General features: G+C 60.4%; 5 protein-coding genes across 5 annotated transcripts; 4 read left to right on the top strand and 1 right to left on the bottom strand.

Annotated features, from left to right (window-relative positions):
- Window positions 1–174: 174 nt before the first annotated feature.
- On the top strand, window positions 175–1,838 carry THITE_2046186 (uncharacterized protein; the record flags this gene model as incomplete). Its single annotated transcript, XM_003651203.1, has 7 exons — window positions 175–375; window positions 449–603; window positions 662–858; window positions 914–1,021; window positions 1,093–1,302; window positions 1,371–1,467; window positions 1,541–1,838. 7 exons carry the CDS (start codon window positions 175–177, stop codon window positions 1,836–1,838), a joined length of 1,266 nt encoding a protein of 421 aa, XP_003651251.1.
- A 402-nt stretch (window positions 1,839–2,240) lies between these two features.
- THITE_2012454 (uncharacterized protein) lies at window positions 2,241–2,441 on the top strand (the record flags this gene model as incomplete). The annotated part of the gene is made up of 1 exon (XM_003651202.1): window positions 2,241–2,441. A coding segment is annotated over one exon (201 nt), but the record flags the coding sequence as incomplete, so codon positions are not given.
- A 252-nt stretch (window positions 2,442–2,693) lies between these two features.
- THITE_2046492 (uncharacterized protein) lies at window positions 2,694–4,376 on the top strand (the record flags this gene model as incomplete). The annotated part of the gene is made up of 5 exons (XM_003651201.1): window positions 2,694–2,929; window positions 3,161–3,481; window positions 3,617–3,739; window positions 3,851–3,954; window positions 4,177–4,376. 5 exons carry the CDS (start codon window positions 2,694–2,696, stop codon window positions 4,374–4,376), a joined length of 984 nt encoding a protein of 327 aa, XP_003651249.1.
- Window positions 4,377–4,581: 205 nt separating this feature from the next.
- On the bottom strand, window positions 4,582–5,798 carry THITE_120135 (uncharacterized protein; the record flags this gene model as incomplete). Its single annotated transcript, XM_003651200.1, has 4 exons — window positions 4,582–5,308; window positions 5,396–5,563; window positions 5,626–5,725; window positions 5,780–5,798. The coding sequence occupies 4 exons, from the start codon at window positions 5,796–5,798 to the stop codon at window positions 4,582–4,584; spliced, it is 1,014 nt and encodes a 337-aa protein (XP_003651248.1).
- Window positions 5,799–7,118: 1,320 nt separating this feature from the next.
- On the top strand, window positions 7,119–8,456 carry THITE_37982 (uncharacterized protein; the record flags this gene model as incomplete). Its single annotated transcript, XM_003651199.1, has 2 exons — window positions 7,119–7,521; window positions 7,594–8,456. 2 exons carry the CDS (start codon window positions 7,119–7,121, stop codon window positions 8,454–8,456), a joined length of 1,266 nt encoding a protein of 421 aa, XP_003651247.1.
- Between the last annotated feature and the right edge of the window lie 4,918 nt (window positions 8,457–13,374).

The following is a 13,374-nucleotide window of genomic DNA, read 5'->3' as shown; positions in this document are numbered from 1 at the left end:
GGTACGACGATGTTGCAATAATTCTGAGTTCCCCGCAGCCGGACTGCAACACCCTTCTCTTTCCTCTGTCCGGAACTCATTCAGATTTCTCCTGATTTTTCCGCGTGAACCAGTCGTAGTGGTAGTGCTAATTACGGTCAAGCCGTTAGTCGACTGTGGGCGCCATCATACTCCATGGCTTGCTCCCGCTGGTCTTTGATCATAACGGCGGTTGCTGCGGTTGGGTGTTCGCTCTTCCTGAGCGATGCCAGCAGGGCCGTCGGGGGACCACCCGGGGACTGGGACTCGATTCCGCCGCAGGTCCAGATCATCGACCAGCGGACGTTCAACGTCCTTCACACAGTCCCTCCCCCCACTGAAGCCGATGGCAATGCGGTGCGTGGCTGCTCCGCATGCGTGGTTGGTTAGGTGCCTTAGTTTTCATATCCCAGATTGACGCTTCTTGCAGCAATTCATCCCTCCAGGGACGACCAAGGAGTCACTGGCCGCCCGGCCCTTCCATATCTACGACAAAGAGTTCCTGGATATCATCGGCCCCCATCCGACGTTAACGCTGCTGGCCCACACCGATTCGGATCCGCTGTTCCACGAAGCACCGGTGTGGTACGCTCAACCTGGGGACCGAGGCCCGAGTTCACCTGCTAATCAATACATTCTGCAGGTACCCAGGCAAAGACGAAATGTTCTTCGTCCAGAATGCAGGAGCAAAAGCAGCAGGAACCGGTCTCGCCAAGTCGGCCATCATCCAGAAAATATCTCTGTCCGCGGTCACGCCCGCCGTTGCCAGCCAAAGGGATGCCAGAGGTTCGGTAAAAGTTGAGGTCGTCGACTCCAATCCGATGGTTGTGAATCCGAATGGTGAGTTTCATTTCATGCAAACGGAGCCAGGGACGCGATTAACGGGTGGGAACAGGGGCAATTAACTACAAGGGCCAACTCCTGTTTCTCGGAGAGGGACAAGGCGACAAGACTGCTCCGGCGATGTACCTCATGAACCCGGAGGCTCCGTACAACACCACGGGTATGTGTTGATAGTCAACCTCGTCTCGCTGGCGACCTACCTACGGCTCGTTCACTAACCCGCGCGAACAGTGATATTGGATAACTTCTTCGGCCGGCAGTTCAACTCGCTCAACGACGCCTCCATCAACCCCCGCAACGGCGAGATCTACTTTACAGATCCGACCTACGGGTACGTGCAGGACTTCCGGCCGCCGCCAGGCCTGCCGAACCAGGTGTGGAGGTTCAACGAAGCCACGGGCGCCGTGGCGATTGCCGCAGATGGGTTCAACATGCCGAACGGTGAGTTGGCCGTAACGCCGTAAACTACCGGACCGTCTGTGGCGATGGAAGATGCTGATGTGATTCAGGCATCACGTTCTCGCCCGACGGATCGCATGTTTACGTCGCCGACACGGGTATGATCCAGGGTTTCTTCGGAAACAACTTTACTTTTCCGTCGACCATGTAAGCGGTAAACCATCTACTGGCAATCCCGATCCGCCACGTGTGCTGACATCGACCGTCTACTTCAATACAGCTACCGCTTTGATGTCAACGAGGACGGCACGCTGGACAACCGGCGCACCTTCGCCTACGTCACGCCGGGCGTGCCGGACGGCCTCCACGTCGACACCAAGGGCAACGTTTACGCCGGGTGCGGCGACGGCGTGCAGGTGTACAACCCGTCGGGCAAGCTGCTCGGCAAGATCTACGTCGGCAGCACGTCGGCCAACTTCCAGTTCGCGGGCAAGGGGCGCATGGTCGTGCTGGCCGAGACGGAGCTGTACTATGCCACGCTGGCGGCCGAGGGCGCGTTTCCGGGGAAGCTGTACTGAACGAGGGGGGTACTACGGCGGTTTTGGAGGACTGCAAGGGAAGAGCCCGGGCATCAAGGGAGAGGGAGTGCTGCGAGCAGTCATCAGTACAGGAGTGCAGTACTCTGAGTGTACTAGATGGTAATATCACACACCAGCTAACCTATGCCCCGTCGAATATATTCGCACGAAATGCCCCCATCCATCAACGTACTAGCACACTGTACTTGATGCACTCGCGGGTCGTCGTCATCGTGGGGGTAACCCTAACCCTGCGTTATCGTGCTGTTACAGCAGCTCCAACAAGCTGACGCACGCCCCGTGGCGCAGCCCCTGAATGCATTTCTCAGTGCTCACGTCAAACATCAAACACCGAAGTTTAAGACGGCCGATGAGCCACGGCACACAACCAGCCATACCAAACGTGCATTGGCCATGAAGGCGGTTCACAAGCGGCACTGCTGGGAGTGCCGCCGGCGGTGTCTGGTGTGTGACTTCACCGAGCCGGCGTGCAGGAGGTGCTCAGCCGCCGGCGTCCAGTGTCCGGGTTACGGCCATGTGAAACCGACCCGGCTCAAGTGGCTCTCGCCGGGGCGGGTTGTCGCTCGAGCCGACCGAAAACGGCAGAAACCTTTGACCGTGTCTCGATTCGACATGGGCGCCGAGGCCCGCATCTTCCCCGAGGCTGTATCCTACTGCAAGTAGCTCCCGGCCTCATGCAAAGCAATGAATGAGCTGACTCGGCTGGCAGACAACTCTTGCATATATGCCGACATGCTCCCCATGCACGAGCTCTGCCACAACCCTCACCTGTACCCCGTGACGGCCGACCTCGTGCGAGCCTCTGCGACCGCTCCGGACTATCTGCGCTTCAGCATGGTCTGCGTGGCCCTGGGCCACAGGATCAACCGGCTGGGAAGCGAGGAGCAGCAGTCTCGCACCGCCCTGTCCGAGAGATTCTACCGGTTCTGGGGGCTTGCTGTCCGCTCACTCAACGAGCATCTCGACCGGGAAGACGCGCGCACGTGCGACATGGTCATTGCCGGGGTCCTGACGCTCTTGCTCACCGATGTAAGTCGACACTGCCCCGGGATCAAGAAAGAAGAGCGCCCGTACTGATTTTACCCCAGATCCACAACGGCACCTCGCTCAACTGGCGCTGCCACCTCGACGGCGTCTACCGACTAATCACGTTGCGAGGCGGCCTTGACGCGCTGGCCGGGTTGAGCAGCCTGCACCCGCTGCTTCTCTCCTTTTGGTCGTACGTGCTCTTCCGCGGTGACCCAACATGGTCTACCAACGTAGACAGTGAACTAACCTCCGCCCCCAACTCTCCAACGCAGCCTGACCGTGTTCGGCAACACGACCAGCCCGGCAAGCGACCTGTTGCTGCCCGACGCCGCCCTCTCCGCCCTCCCCTTCCTCGAGCAGCAGTACGGCGCGGCCGCCTTCCTCTTCCAGCTCTGCCCGCTGCCGCTCTTCGCCGAGCTCATCCGCATCAACCACCTCCGTGCCCAAGCCGCCGCCGCCGCCGCCGCCGGGGCCGGGGCCGCTGCCTCCAGCCCCTCCAGCACGCCCGACCGCCTCTCCCACGCCGCCGCCCAGACCCTCTCCCGCATCCAGCACGCCTTCTCCCCCTCCGCCTGGGCCGACGCCAAGGCTAAGTCCAGCCCCAACCCCAACCCCAATTTGCCGCACTCCCACCCCGCGCTGCCAGGCTGTTCCTCCACCAGCACCACCAGCGGCAGCTCCACCACTACCAGCAGTAGTAATAATAGCAGCAGCAGCAACAGCAGTAGTAGCCGCCAAACCTGGCTCCTAATAGCACGCATCTACCAAACCGCAACAGCGCTATACTGCACGCACGCGCTGCAGAGCCTGAGCCCGAGCCTGAGCCCGAGCCTGAGCCCGAGCCCGAGCCCGTCCACGCCCATACCCATACCGCCGGGCCTGCTCCCCGCCGCGCCAGGCGGCTATGATGATGATGGTGATGATCATCGTGACCATGCCGCCCGGCGGCGGCGGCTGCTGAGGGCGCTGCTGGAGGAGGGCCTGGCGCTGGCGTCGGCCAAGCGTTTCCTTGTGTGGCCTGTTGTCGTCCTCGGCGCGGCGTGCGGGGCGCGGGAGGGGACGGCTGGTGGTGCTGCTGCTACTTCTCCTACTACTGCTGCTGTTGCTGGTGATGCTGATGATGATGATGATGATGATGATGATAATGGTGATGATGCTTGGGCAAGTGGGAGGAGGTACAGAGGTGATGGGAGAAATCGCAGAGGGAAAGGGGTAGGGGAAAGTATTGGGCCAGCAGGAGGGGAACGGGAACGGGAGTGGGCAGGAGGAGGGGGATGCGAAGGGGAAGTGGACGAGATCAGAGCGTTCGTGGTCCAGGCGCTGCTGGCGCTGGCGCATCACTCCGGCAGCTGCGTGCCGCTGACGGCGAAACAGGTGCTCGAGGCGTTCTGGGCGTCTGGGCAGACGGGGTGGGACGCGTGCTTTGCGCGGCCGTACGTGTTTACAGGCCAGATTGCCGTCGATACGCGGCGGTTGTATGGTTTGTGACGCGGAAGACTTGCGCCGCGTTGGTGGTCCCTTGAGTCTATCTGTTCTATCGTCTCTATCGTCCCCCATTCTCCGCCTCCCAACAAACAAAAAGCATCCGAATCTATATTACAAACCAGCTGCGAAAACGGTGGTGCGATGGGTCGCCCTGTCTTGGTGTCACGGGTTGTTGTCCGTTCCAAATCCATCTTTCACATGCCCCAGTTCACTTCGCCTGGGCAGCGCCGTGAAACTCGGCGAGCTCCTGGAACCGGTCGGTCTGCGCCTTCCGGCCGAACAGGATGCCAAACGTCAGGACGTGGGCCGTCTTGGCCAGCAGCGGCCGGCTGTCGGCCTCCTCCTCGCGCTGCGCATGGGTGCCGTCTCGCGCCAGGTAGACGTGGTTGTCGCGCGGGAGGAAGCGGCCTGGATGCCACACGTTCCACAGAACCGAGTTGACGAGCATGAGGGACGCCTCGAAGATGTAGAAGAAGACCTCGTACCGCAGGAGGGGGCTCAGGGCGCGCAGCGCGTCGAGGTCGGCGATGTTCACCTTGGTGTCGCCCGTGTGCTCCACCAGGCGGTAGATGCAGCGGACGAAGATCAGCGCCATGCTCGCGTACAGCGTGAGCAGCACCGTCTTGACGGCCGCGGCAGGGATCTTGGTCTTTGCGCACCGCCAGTGGAAAACGCCGGCCAGGCAGACGAAGGTGAAAATGACGATTAGCTGGATCGAGAGCGCGGCTAATGTCAGATTGCCGCCGAGCGTCTGCTGGCTGGGCGAGGACGACGAATTGGAGGACAAGGCCACGCCGATGGAGTTGAGGGCTTCGACGAGGAGCATGAGACCGCCAAAGGTACGCAAAACCCGGCCCGGCGGGAGCGGAGAGCAGTAAGGGACGTAGTAGAAGACACGCCCGAGCACGTGGTAGTTGGCGAGTTCCAGCAGTGGACTGGATCACAGACAAGCGAGGAATGAAGCGGTCAGCACAGGCCAGTGGGGAGGGAATTTGGGGCATCCTGGGAGGTTGGCCACTCACGGGCAGACGTAGATGCAGACCTGGCTGAGGATACAAATGATCAGGGGTAGCTTCGTCGTCGGGCTGTACAAGTAATTATAGGCTCCGTATTCGCGAAGCGCATACCCCGCTGTGAAAAGGACAGCGCAAACGGGGTGCAACCCGATCAACCGGAAGGCATTGTACCGACTGACGGGGGGGTGTAAGCGGGCGCGGATGGGGCTGGTTCTGCTGATCGGAGACAAACGTACTAGCATTGCCAGATATGGAATACAGCAGAGAGGGCGTATGAAGTCATGAAGAAGATCGGCACGCCCTTGTCCGGCGCGTAGACGTACAGGCTGTACAGGACTAGACGAGGGTCAACACAGGGTGGCTTCTGCCAGGACCGAGATGTTGGCTTACTGGGCTCTCCGGAGGCCATTTCGCGAAAGAAGAGGAAAGAAGGCCTGGTAAGGACAGTCGTTGACAGCGGCGCAAGGTGAAGCGAGCGACGATCCTGCCGTTGTGTTCAACAAAGGGGCAGCAAAAGGAAGGGCTTGTCCGCGAGAAGAGATAACTACACCGTTGCGAGATGAAGTTGGCAACGGAGTAAAAGGGAGGAGAGTGAATCCATGATGATTTGGGTTCTATTTATCCATTTCTACAGAACTCGAGCACGGCGGCAGGGAGCATGGATGGCACTGGCTCGGGCTCGAACACTTACACAGGGCCTCGTTTTTCCCAATTAGGAAAATAAAATTGCCAAGAGTCGGGCGGTAGGCCAGCTCATGCTTGGCTCAGCCCAGCGCCGCCCCACAGCTTCCACAACGGCCCCGGTAAGGCGCAATTCCGCATTTTCCCCACCTAACCCGCCGAGACGCCGAGGGGCCACCCTGGCAAAGGACGCTTTTGATGACACTCGGAATCCTTGAGCGGCACCCAGCATCCCAACGACGCATCAGAAGCGCCAGAACAGCGCAGCCTCCCAGCCGGCCGCGCGATCGGACCGCAGGAGAAATACGAATATGCAACAACGAGCGAAATAATGAGCAGCGCCAAGCGTCCCCTCGACGCCGACGTCGATGATCCTCGGCCCTCCCGTTCCTCCTCCTCCTCCTCCTCCTCCCTCTCGCCCCGACTCCTCCCGACACCGACAACGTCCCCACAACCACCACCAACCAAGCGCCGCCGCGTGCTCGACCGTCCCGGCCCCGTCCCGCCCGCAACCGCAAACGCGCTCCTCCCCGCCAACCCTTCCATCCGGCCCCGGTCCGGCCGGGACCTGCTCTCGCCGCTCTCGGACGAGCTCCTGCTGCGCATCCTCTCCTTCCTCTCCGTCACCCACCTGCTCGCCCTCGCCCCCGTGTCGCGCCGCTTCTACCGCCTCTCCGCCGACTCGCAGCTGTGGAAGGCACTGTACTACGCGCGCTTCGTCCTGCCGCGCGCCATGCGCATCCCCGGCTTCCGCGGCGGCGGCGGCGCGGTCGGAGGCGGTAGCGCCAGCGGGGCCGGGGCGGGGCACAAGCTGCATTATGCCGGCAGGCGGACGTTGTGGGCGGATGGGAGGAGGGGCGGGGTTGTCGTGCCGGAGGAGGGGGGTGGGCTGGCCGGGGAAGGTCAGGAGGAGAGGGATGCGGCGCCGCGGGCTGTGGATTGGAAACGGCAGTACAAGATCCGGTATAACTGGTCCAGGGGGAAGTGCACGGTGGAGGAGCTGAAGCTGGGTGGGGAACTACGTGGTGATGATAGAGCCGGCAGCAAGATGCTCGTCAAGGTGGTTGAAGGCATTGCTGTGACGGCGGACAGGGTCGAGGGGCTGCGCGCCTGGGATCTCAAGAGTCGGAGTTTGATCGCCCAGATTGCCACTGGCGACCACGGATCTGATGCCGCGCCGAGCTGCATCGCCGTTGACGAGGCCGAGCTCGAACGCGGGATTTTGGACATCGCTTTGGGCTTCAGCGACGGAAGTTTCGGCCTCTGGAGACTGTTCGCCAACAAGAAGCGCCTGGAGCGACGGTACCTGCATGAAAAGTCGAGCAACGGCGAGCTGATTGCTGTGGCCCTGTCGTACCCGTATCTACTCACGGCTACCGGGGAGGTTCTGGTATCTCTCTACACCTTCGACGTTCCCAACGCTGCCGAGACTGGGCAGGTAACGCGGCAGAGTGCACGAGCAGGCGAGCCCGAGACGTCTCCCGGCCTCAACCTGCAGAGAGAGCCGGGGAAACAAAGAGCAGAACCTAGCAAGTCGGTCCCCGGGAGCCAGGCAGCCGATAAGCTGCCTCCGCCCTACCTGCTGACTTCGCTGGATTCTCGCACTTCCCGCCCGCCCCTGGCATTGTCAATCCGCCGCGTGGGGAAGACCACAACAATTGCATCTGTGGCCTATACCTTCTCTACCCGCCGGGGCTGGTCGATCGGAATTCAAGACTTGCACATTCGCCAGCCCACCACGGATTCTCTTCTGGCCGCCCCGGACATCAGCACTACCCGGATAGCCTACACCACTCCAGTGGAAACGGCTGGTCCTTCCCATTCTCCGCGCACTCCGCCAGCAACGCCTCGGCCTCGGCGTGGTCTCGCAGCACCCGCGTCTTCGCCTACATCCAGCCACGCCGACCCCGAGGCCATAGAACCCGGCCCGACGACCCTCTGCTACACGCATCCCTACCTTCTGGCCACGCTCCCGGATAACACGCTCGTGCTTCACATGTGCACGTCCAATGCCTCCTCGCTCTCGATCTCGGACGGCATCCGGCTGTGGGGCCACACCTCCGGGATCAGCGACGCCGAGATCACAGCCCGCGGTAAGGCCGTCAGCGTCAGCACCCGCGGCGAGGAGATGCGCGTGTGGGAGCTCGAGGGCCGGCTGGCCAGCAGCGGCGCCGGCAGCCGCAGCGTCGAGATCCGCCCGTGGCAGTCGCCGGGCAGGGGCGGTGCGCCGGGCGGCGGCCCGGCCGGCGACGGCCTCCACGCCGGCGACCCGGCGCGCGACTGGGACGAGCGGCGGAATTGGGTCGGTTTTGACGACGAGATGGTCATTGTCCTCAAGGAGAGGGAGGGCGCGAGGGAGAGCCTGATGGTTTATGACTTCACCTGAGCCTGAGCAGGCAGGCAAGCGCAAGGGCGCTCGCCAGACCGATGGCGAGCTGTTCTATCGCTGCTCAGACATTCCTAGACCGCTGGGCGGGGGCTGGATGGTTGACCGAGGCCTCTGGGCTGGCGCTTGGAGAGGTCCGCAGCATGTTCACCGTCTGACACGGTCGTTCCAGTCCACACCCGAGGGGTGAATTTGCGATGTGCTGTTGTCGGCAAAACCCCGTTCTCCCACTGTCCTGTCGGCAACCTCGGTGACCTTCGTCCTACGGCAGCCCGAGACACAGCCATCCAACTCGACTTCTCCGCTAGGCTGCACCGCCTCTCATTTGCCCCGCCGCATTACGTCCACCGAACCACGACACGGCGGCGGCGCAACTTGGCCATTCCACCGGATCTGCAGAGCCGCATCTGACAGCTTGGGTCACAGGCAGACTCATCAACGGGTCCGCGAAGCGGCCGTTCCGGTCAGCGCCCAGGCATCCCAATTTCAGTCTGCGACAGCATCCCCTCCTCTCCCACGGGATGCCTACGGAGTCCATTGAATTAATTGAGGTTCCCCCATTTTGGTCCAGCAACCAGTCGCCGAGCGACTCATCGCAAGGACGCTTCTTCCACGCCAACCGAGCACCGCAGTGGGCCCGGCCTCTCTCTTTGCAGTGCTGCCTGCGCACGGTACGGGAGGACACGCGGCGGTCCCAAGCCGGACCAGGACCTTGTGTTCTTTGATTCAGCCCTACCTGGCACGTTTGACAAAGGTCGTCACGCGTGACAACCAGACCAGTTTCGAAACCCACCCCCATATTGAGTCATCTGGGACATTGGAAAGTCGAGCCCATCTCAAACCAACCGGAAGTCCAAAATTGATCAAGAAGAAAAAATAGAAAACTTGCTTTGCACCTCGCGCTGTTCCCTGCTTTTTGCCATGGTGTGTTCCCACACGCCACGGATAACACGCTCACATGCTTCGTTAGCCCACACTATACACTACACTACGAGCTGGTGGTGGTGAGCTTGTGATCGATAATATCGAGCCGGATGACGGTCGCCAAAGTGAGACATGACACACGGCTCAGGTGACGAATCGTGTGTGTCAATTGACCACCCCATTCCCACCCTCTTCTTCCCTGGCTGCCTTTCTATACTACTGCATGTCTGAGACATTTGGGTCGGCAATTGCTACACTACACCACATTTACCTGCTCGCTCAGCCTGTTGATGCTGCTGCAAGCTACACTAGCTAGAGGGTTTCGTGTGGGCGTGAGTGTAGGAGTGCGGTGCCGTAGGCAGATAACTCCTGGACAGACCAACCCTAGGCAGACGGGCCAAGCCCAGCCTCGCAGCGCGTCGCGACGATACGATGGATGCACGGGCGGGACAAGGTGAAGGAGGGCTGGTCGTTTGGCGTTCTGCGTTCTGGTGACCATGGGGATTACCGAAACGGGGAGGGGGTGATAGACCCACGCCCTGTTTCGACATAACCCATGCGGTGGTGGTGTGCGACTGGGCGGGATTCACAAATCCGGGGAGCGCGGGGGGCTGTTGAGGGGGTGAGGGCCTCATCGGGCGAAACAAACCAGACCACGGCGGCGCGACACGCAGCTTCGTATCGTTGATTAGTTATATGGATTCGTGTACATTGACTTGGCGACTTGTCTGCCGACCACACACAGCTGGCAGGCAGCCAGGCTCACCGCGCATCGCATTGTTGTTTGTTTTCCCTCCTGGGTTGCACCAGTCTTCTCCTCGATTGGCTCCATCTGCCAGGGTACCTGCCAGGTACCCGGATGGTCGTCCAGCAAAGCCGCCAGTTGACAGAGCTGCCTTGTTTCCGGATTTGCCTTGCAGTGTGCGCAAGACGACAACACCACCTCACCCTGCAGGGCAACCCCCCCCGGCGGCGCGCATGCTGCCACAGCGCGCGGTGTGTTTTGAGTTTGGGGAACTTGTGCAGTTAAGCTCTGGCCCTTGTCGGCGATCAGACCCGGGGTTGGCCGTGGCAGGACGCACCGTTTGGTTGGCTGGTTCCGTCTCAGTTAGAGCAACAGAGACCGGCGCGGGAGATTGGACAATTGGAAATCAGGGCGGCGACATTCATGCGCTGGGCCGTCTGGGAGGCAGCCCATTGGCTCCGGCCAGAAGCCGAGCTGAACGGCAGATGCCATTGTTGCTGTTTGTTGTCGCTATTGTCGTGGTGCACGCCTGTTCGTGCATTTTCTTTCCCGTGTGCGATCAGTTGGAAGGTGGAAGCAGGGCAGGCGTGTCCGCCGGCGAGTCGCTGGCCTGGGTGGTCCCAATCATCTGGCGAGCCAGTTGGAAAACGGCCGGGCGGAGGAGCCCCGGACGGGACCACTTGCCAACTTTGATGCTTCCATGCCCAGTCCTCATTGCTGTTGGACAGCGCCGCGAGACCACTTTAGCGCCCTGAAAACGCCCGGTGGGTGGATTAACGTTGGCGAACGCGGTGCGGCGCACCTGCGAGCGCTGGCCAGCTGTCCTGCAGCGTCACTCTGCAGTCCAGCCGGGTCCCAATTGACCAATCGATGCTTTCCAATCAAGGGCGAGCAGCAACAACGAAGAAACGCATTCCCTTCTCTGTACGAACACAACGAAAGTCCTTTCTTGGTATAAGGTACCTATCAGAAAAGATACCGACAGTGAAAATACCCGCACTTGGGTTCCGACAGAGCACTGTCCGAGGGTACCCCGTAAGTTCTGGAGCAACAGGTTTGACGGTGGAAGGAAGATGGGTGAGATGCCCCTCATTCGAACGCGGGGTGATAAGATAAGCCGTGGACACCGAATGACGCGATGGTGCCATTGCAGATGGGATGGCATTTCCGTCTGACCTCCCGAAGGTGGATGCTGTGTGTGGCATGTGGGGGTAGGCACTTTACAGGATGTGCTATGTTGTAATGGCAATTGAACGGAATGGCTGCAGGACCAGTCTGGAGGGCGTTGTCCACGCCGGACGAGAGGCACATCTCGTCTGAGGCAACAAGCGCGAGTGTTAGCGGGGGTCATGTGCAGGTGGGAAAGCAGTCAGTTCATCAGCCCAGTTTGGAGTTTGGGTCTCTTGACAGAGCTGCGCTCTCATCGGAACATGCTCTGTCATCGTATGTGTCTCCACACCAGCTCACCGGACCTCAGGCGGGAAAGGCAGGTGAAGGGCAGGAGAAGAAGCAGCCTCGACACCGCTAAGTCCTTTAAGTCCGAATGAGAAACCAGCGGGAGTCAGAGCAATCCGTGCCAGGCAACAGAGCTGTATTCGTAACCAACATCTCCATCGTCCGAGATAGCCGTCGGAGCCTAGAACGGGAGGACAGACATCCGACAGGTGCTGACAGTAGGCCACAGATGAAAGTGGGTGGAGACGCGTAGTCAGTACCTCGCCCGACAGCTGACAGCGAGAGGGGAGGGAGGATGGCGGGAGAGGAAACTTGACGCAACAGAACAGAACCGACAGATTTAACTTAGACCCGTGCGAAAAGGTGACTTCTCGAGCATTCGACACCATATATATGCGCATTCCGCACGATATCCGGGGCATGGCGCCAGTAGCCCGATGAGATTATTCATTAGTTATTCACAGAGAACAGATGAGACGAGACTGAGGACGGATTCCGTGTTGTCGGATTGACGGCGTCCCGGACGTGACATCCTGCCCTACGCTCACACCTCCTCCGTCCGCCACCATCGGCGATGGGTCAGCAGGTGAAGATTGGGGTACTTGCAGGATGCCAAGAGTACATCGAAGACCCTGATATTGTTATCGATAGGCAACCTCCGCTAGACCGAAAAGGGCAAGCAGTTTAACAACGGATTAGATTGTGAGGCCTGGCCTGGGCGGGGTCGGCCTTGGAATGCACCTGCCTTGGCAAGCGGACACTCGCCATTTGCCCACCGACGGGATTGCTCAGTCTCACGATGAGTCACAGGCTCACCCAGCGCTCAAGTCGCACACGATTGGCATGACTGCACCAAACGGGAGCGAGGAGCGCTTCCTCTCCTTTGCAACGCGTTTCATCATTGGCCAATTGCGTTTCATTGCTTTCTGCTCGACTCACGCAACGCGGATTGGCTGGGGATTGGCTGGCGCGTTGCAGGGCTCTCGCATGCCCCTCCACTCAGTCTACGCTGTCGATGACTGTCTCGAAACAACAACCACCCCAGAGAATGTCTCTCGGCCTCGTTTGCGCCAGCCCGCTCCACAGCACTCGGCCTCGATGCCCTAATAGGAGCCCAATCGGGGCTCGATTGATGAGAGGGCGAAGCGACGGCCGCCTGGAAGAGCCGGGCTCGCTGGGTTGGAGAGCGAACTCCACAGTATCTCTCTTGTTCGTCTGTTCCCCTCGTGCCCCTCCTTGCCCCTCCTTTCCCGGCCGCCCCTCATCCTGAGCATGGCGATTGAGGTGGTCAACTCCGTACTGCCTGCCTTGTCCGGGCAAGTGAGTTTGACAAATCTTTGGCTCGCTGATGGATCTCCTCCCCGCCAGGATCTTGTCTATGATCAAGCAAGTCGACAGCATTGTGCGCCCAGCTCCGTGGTGGGATGGTTCGTCTGAACAGCAACACAAGCCCAGACACATGGAAGCTTGAGATGGTTTTTACGTCATATCTTTGGCGCTGCTACACTGCAACTCACGAGAACTGACGTTCATCTGCGATCCTGGAGAGAATTTCAAGCAGGCCGCCTCTGCCTCATGCCTGACTTCATTCTCCCTTCTCGGGCTCATACACCCGGCGGAGTTTGCTCGCTTCTTCCAATCAGTATGAAGCGCTCCACAGGAACATCGCAGCAATGATGCAAGACTTGAGCCGAGATTTACTTCGTCCAGCCCGCCAGAAGCGCGAAGAAAATTGGACATCTAGATTCGCATCTTGCACACCGCCCTGGACACCCGCTCCAGAACAACGGTTTC

Source organism: Thermothielavioides terrestris, chromosome 2 (genome assembly GCF_000226115.1).
Source record: "Thermothielavioides terrestris NRRL 8126 chromosome 2, complete sequence".
NCBI classification, from domain to species: Eukaryota; Fungi; Ascomycota; class Sordariomycetes; order Sordariales; family Chaetomiaceae; genus Thermothielavioides; species Thermothielavioides terrestris.
This window is presented reverse-complemented; position numbering and strand designations above follow the sequence as displayed.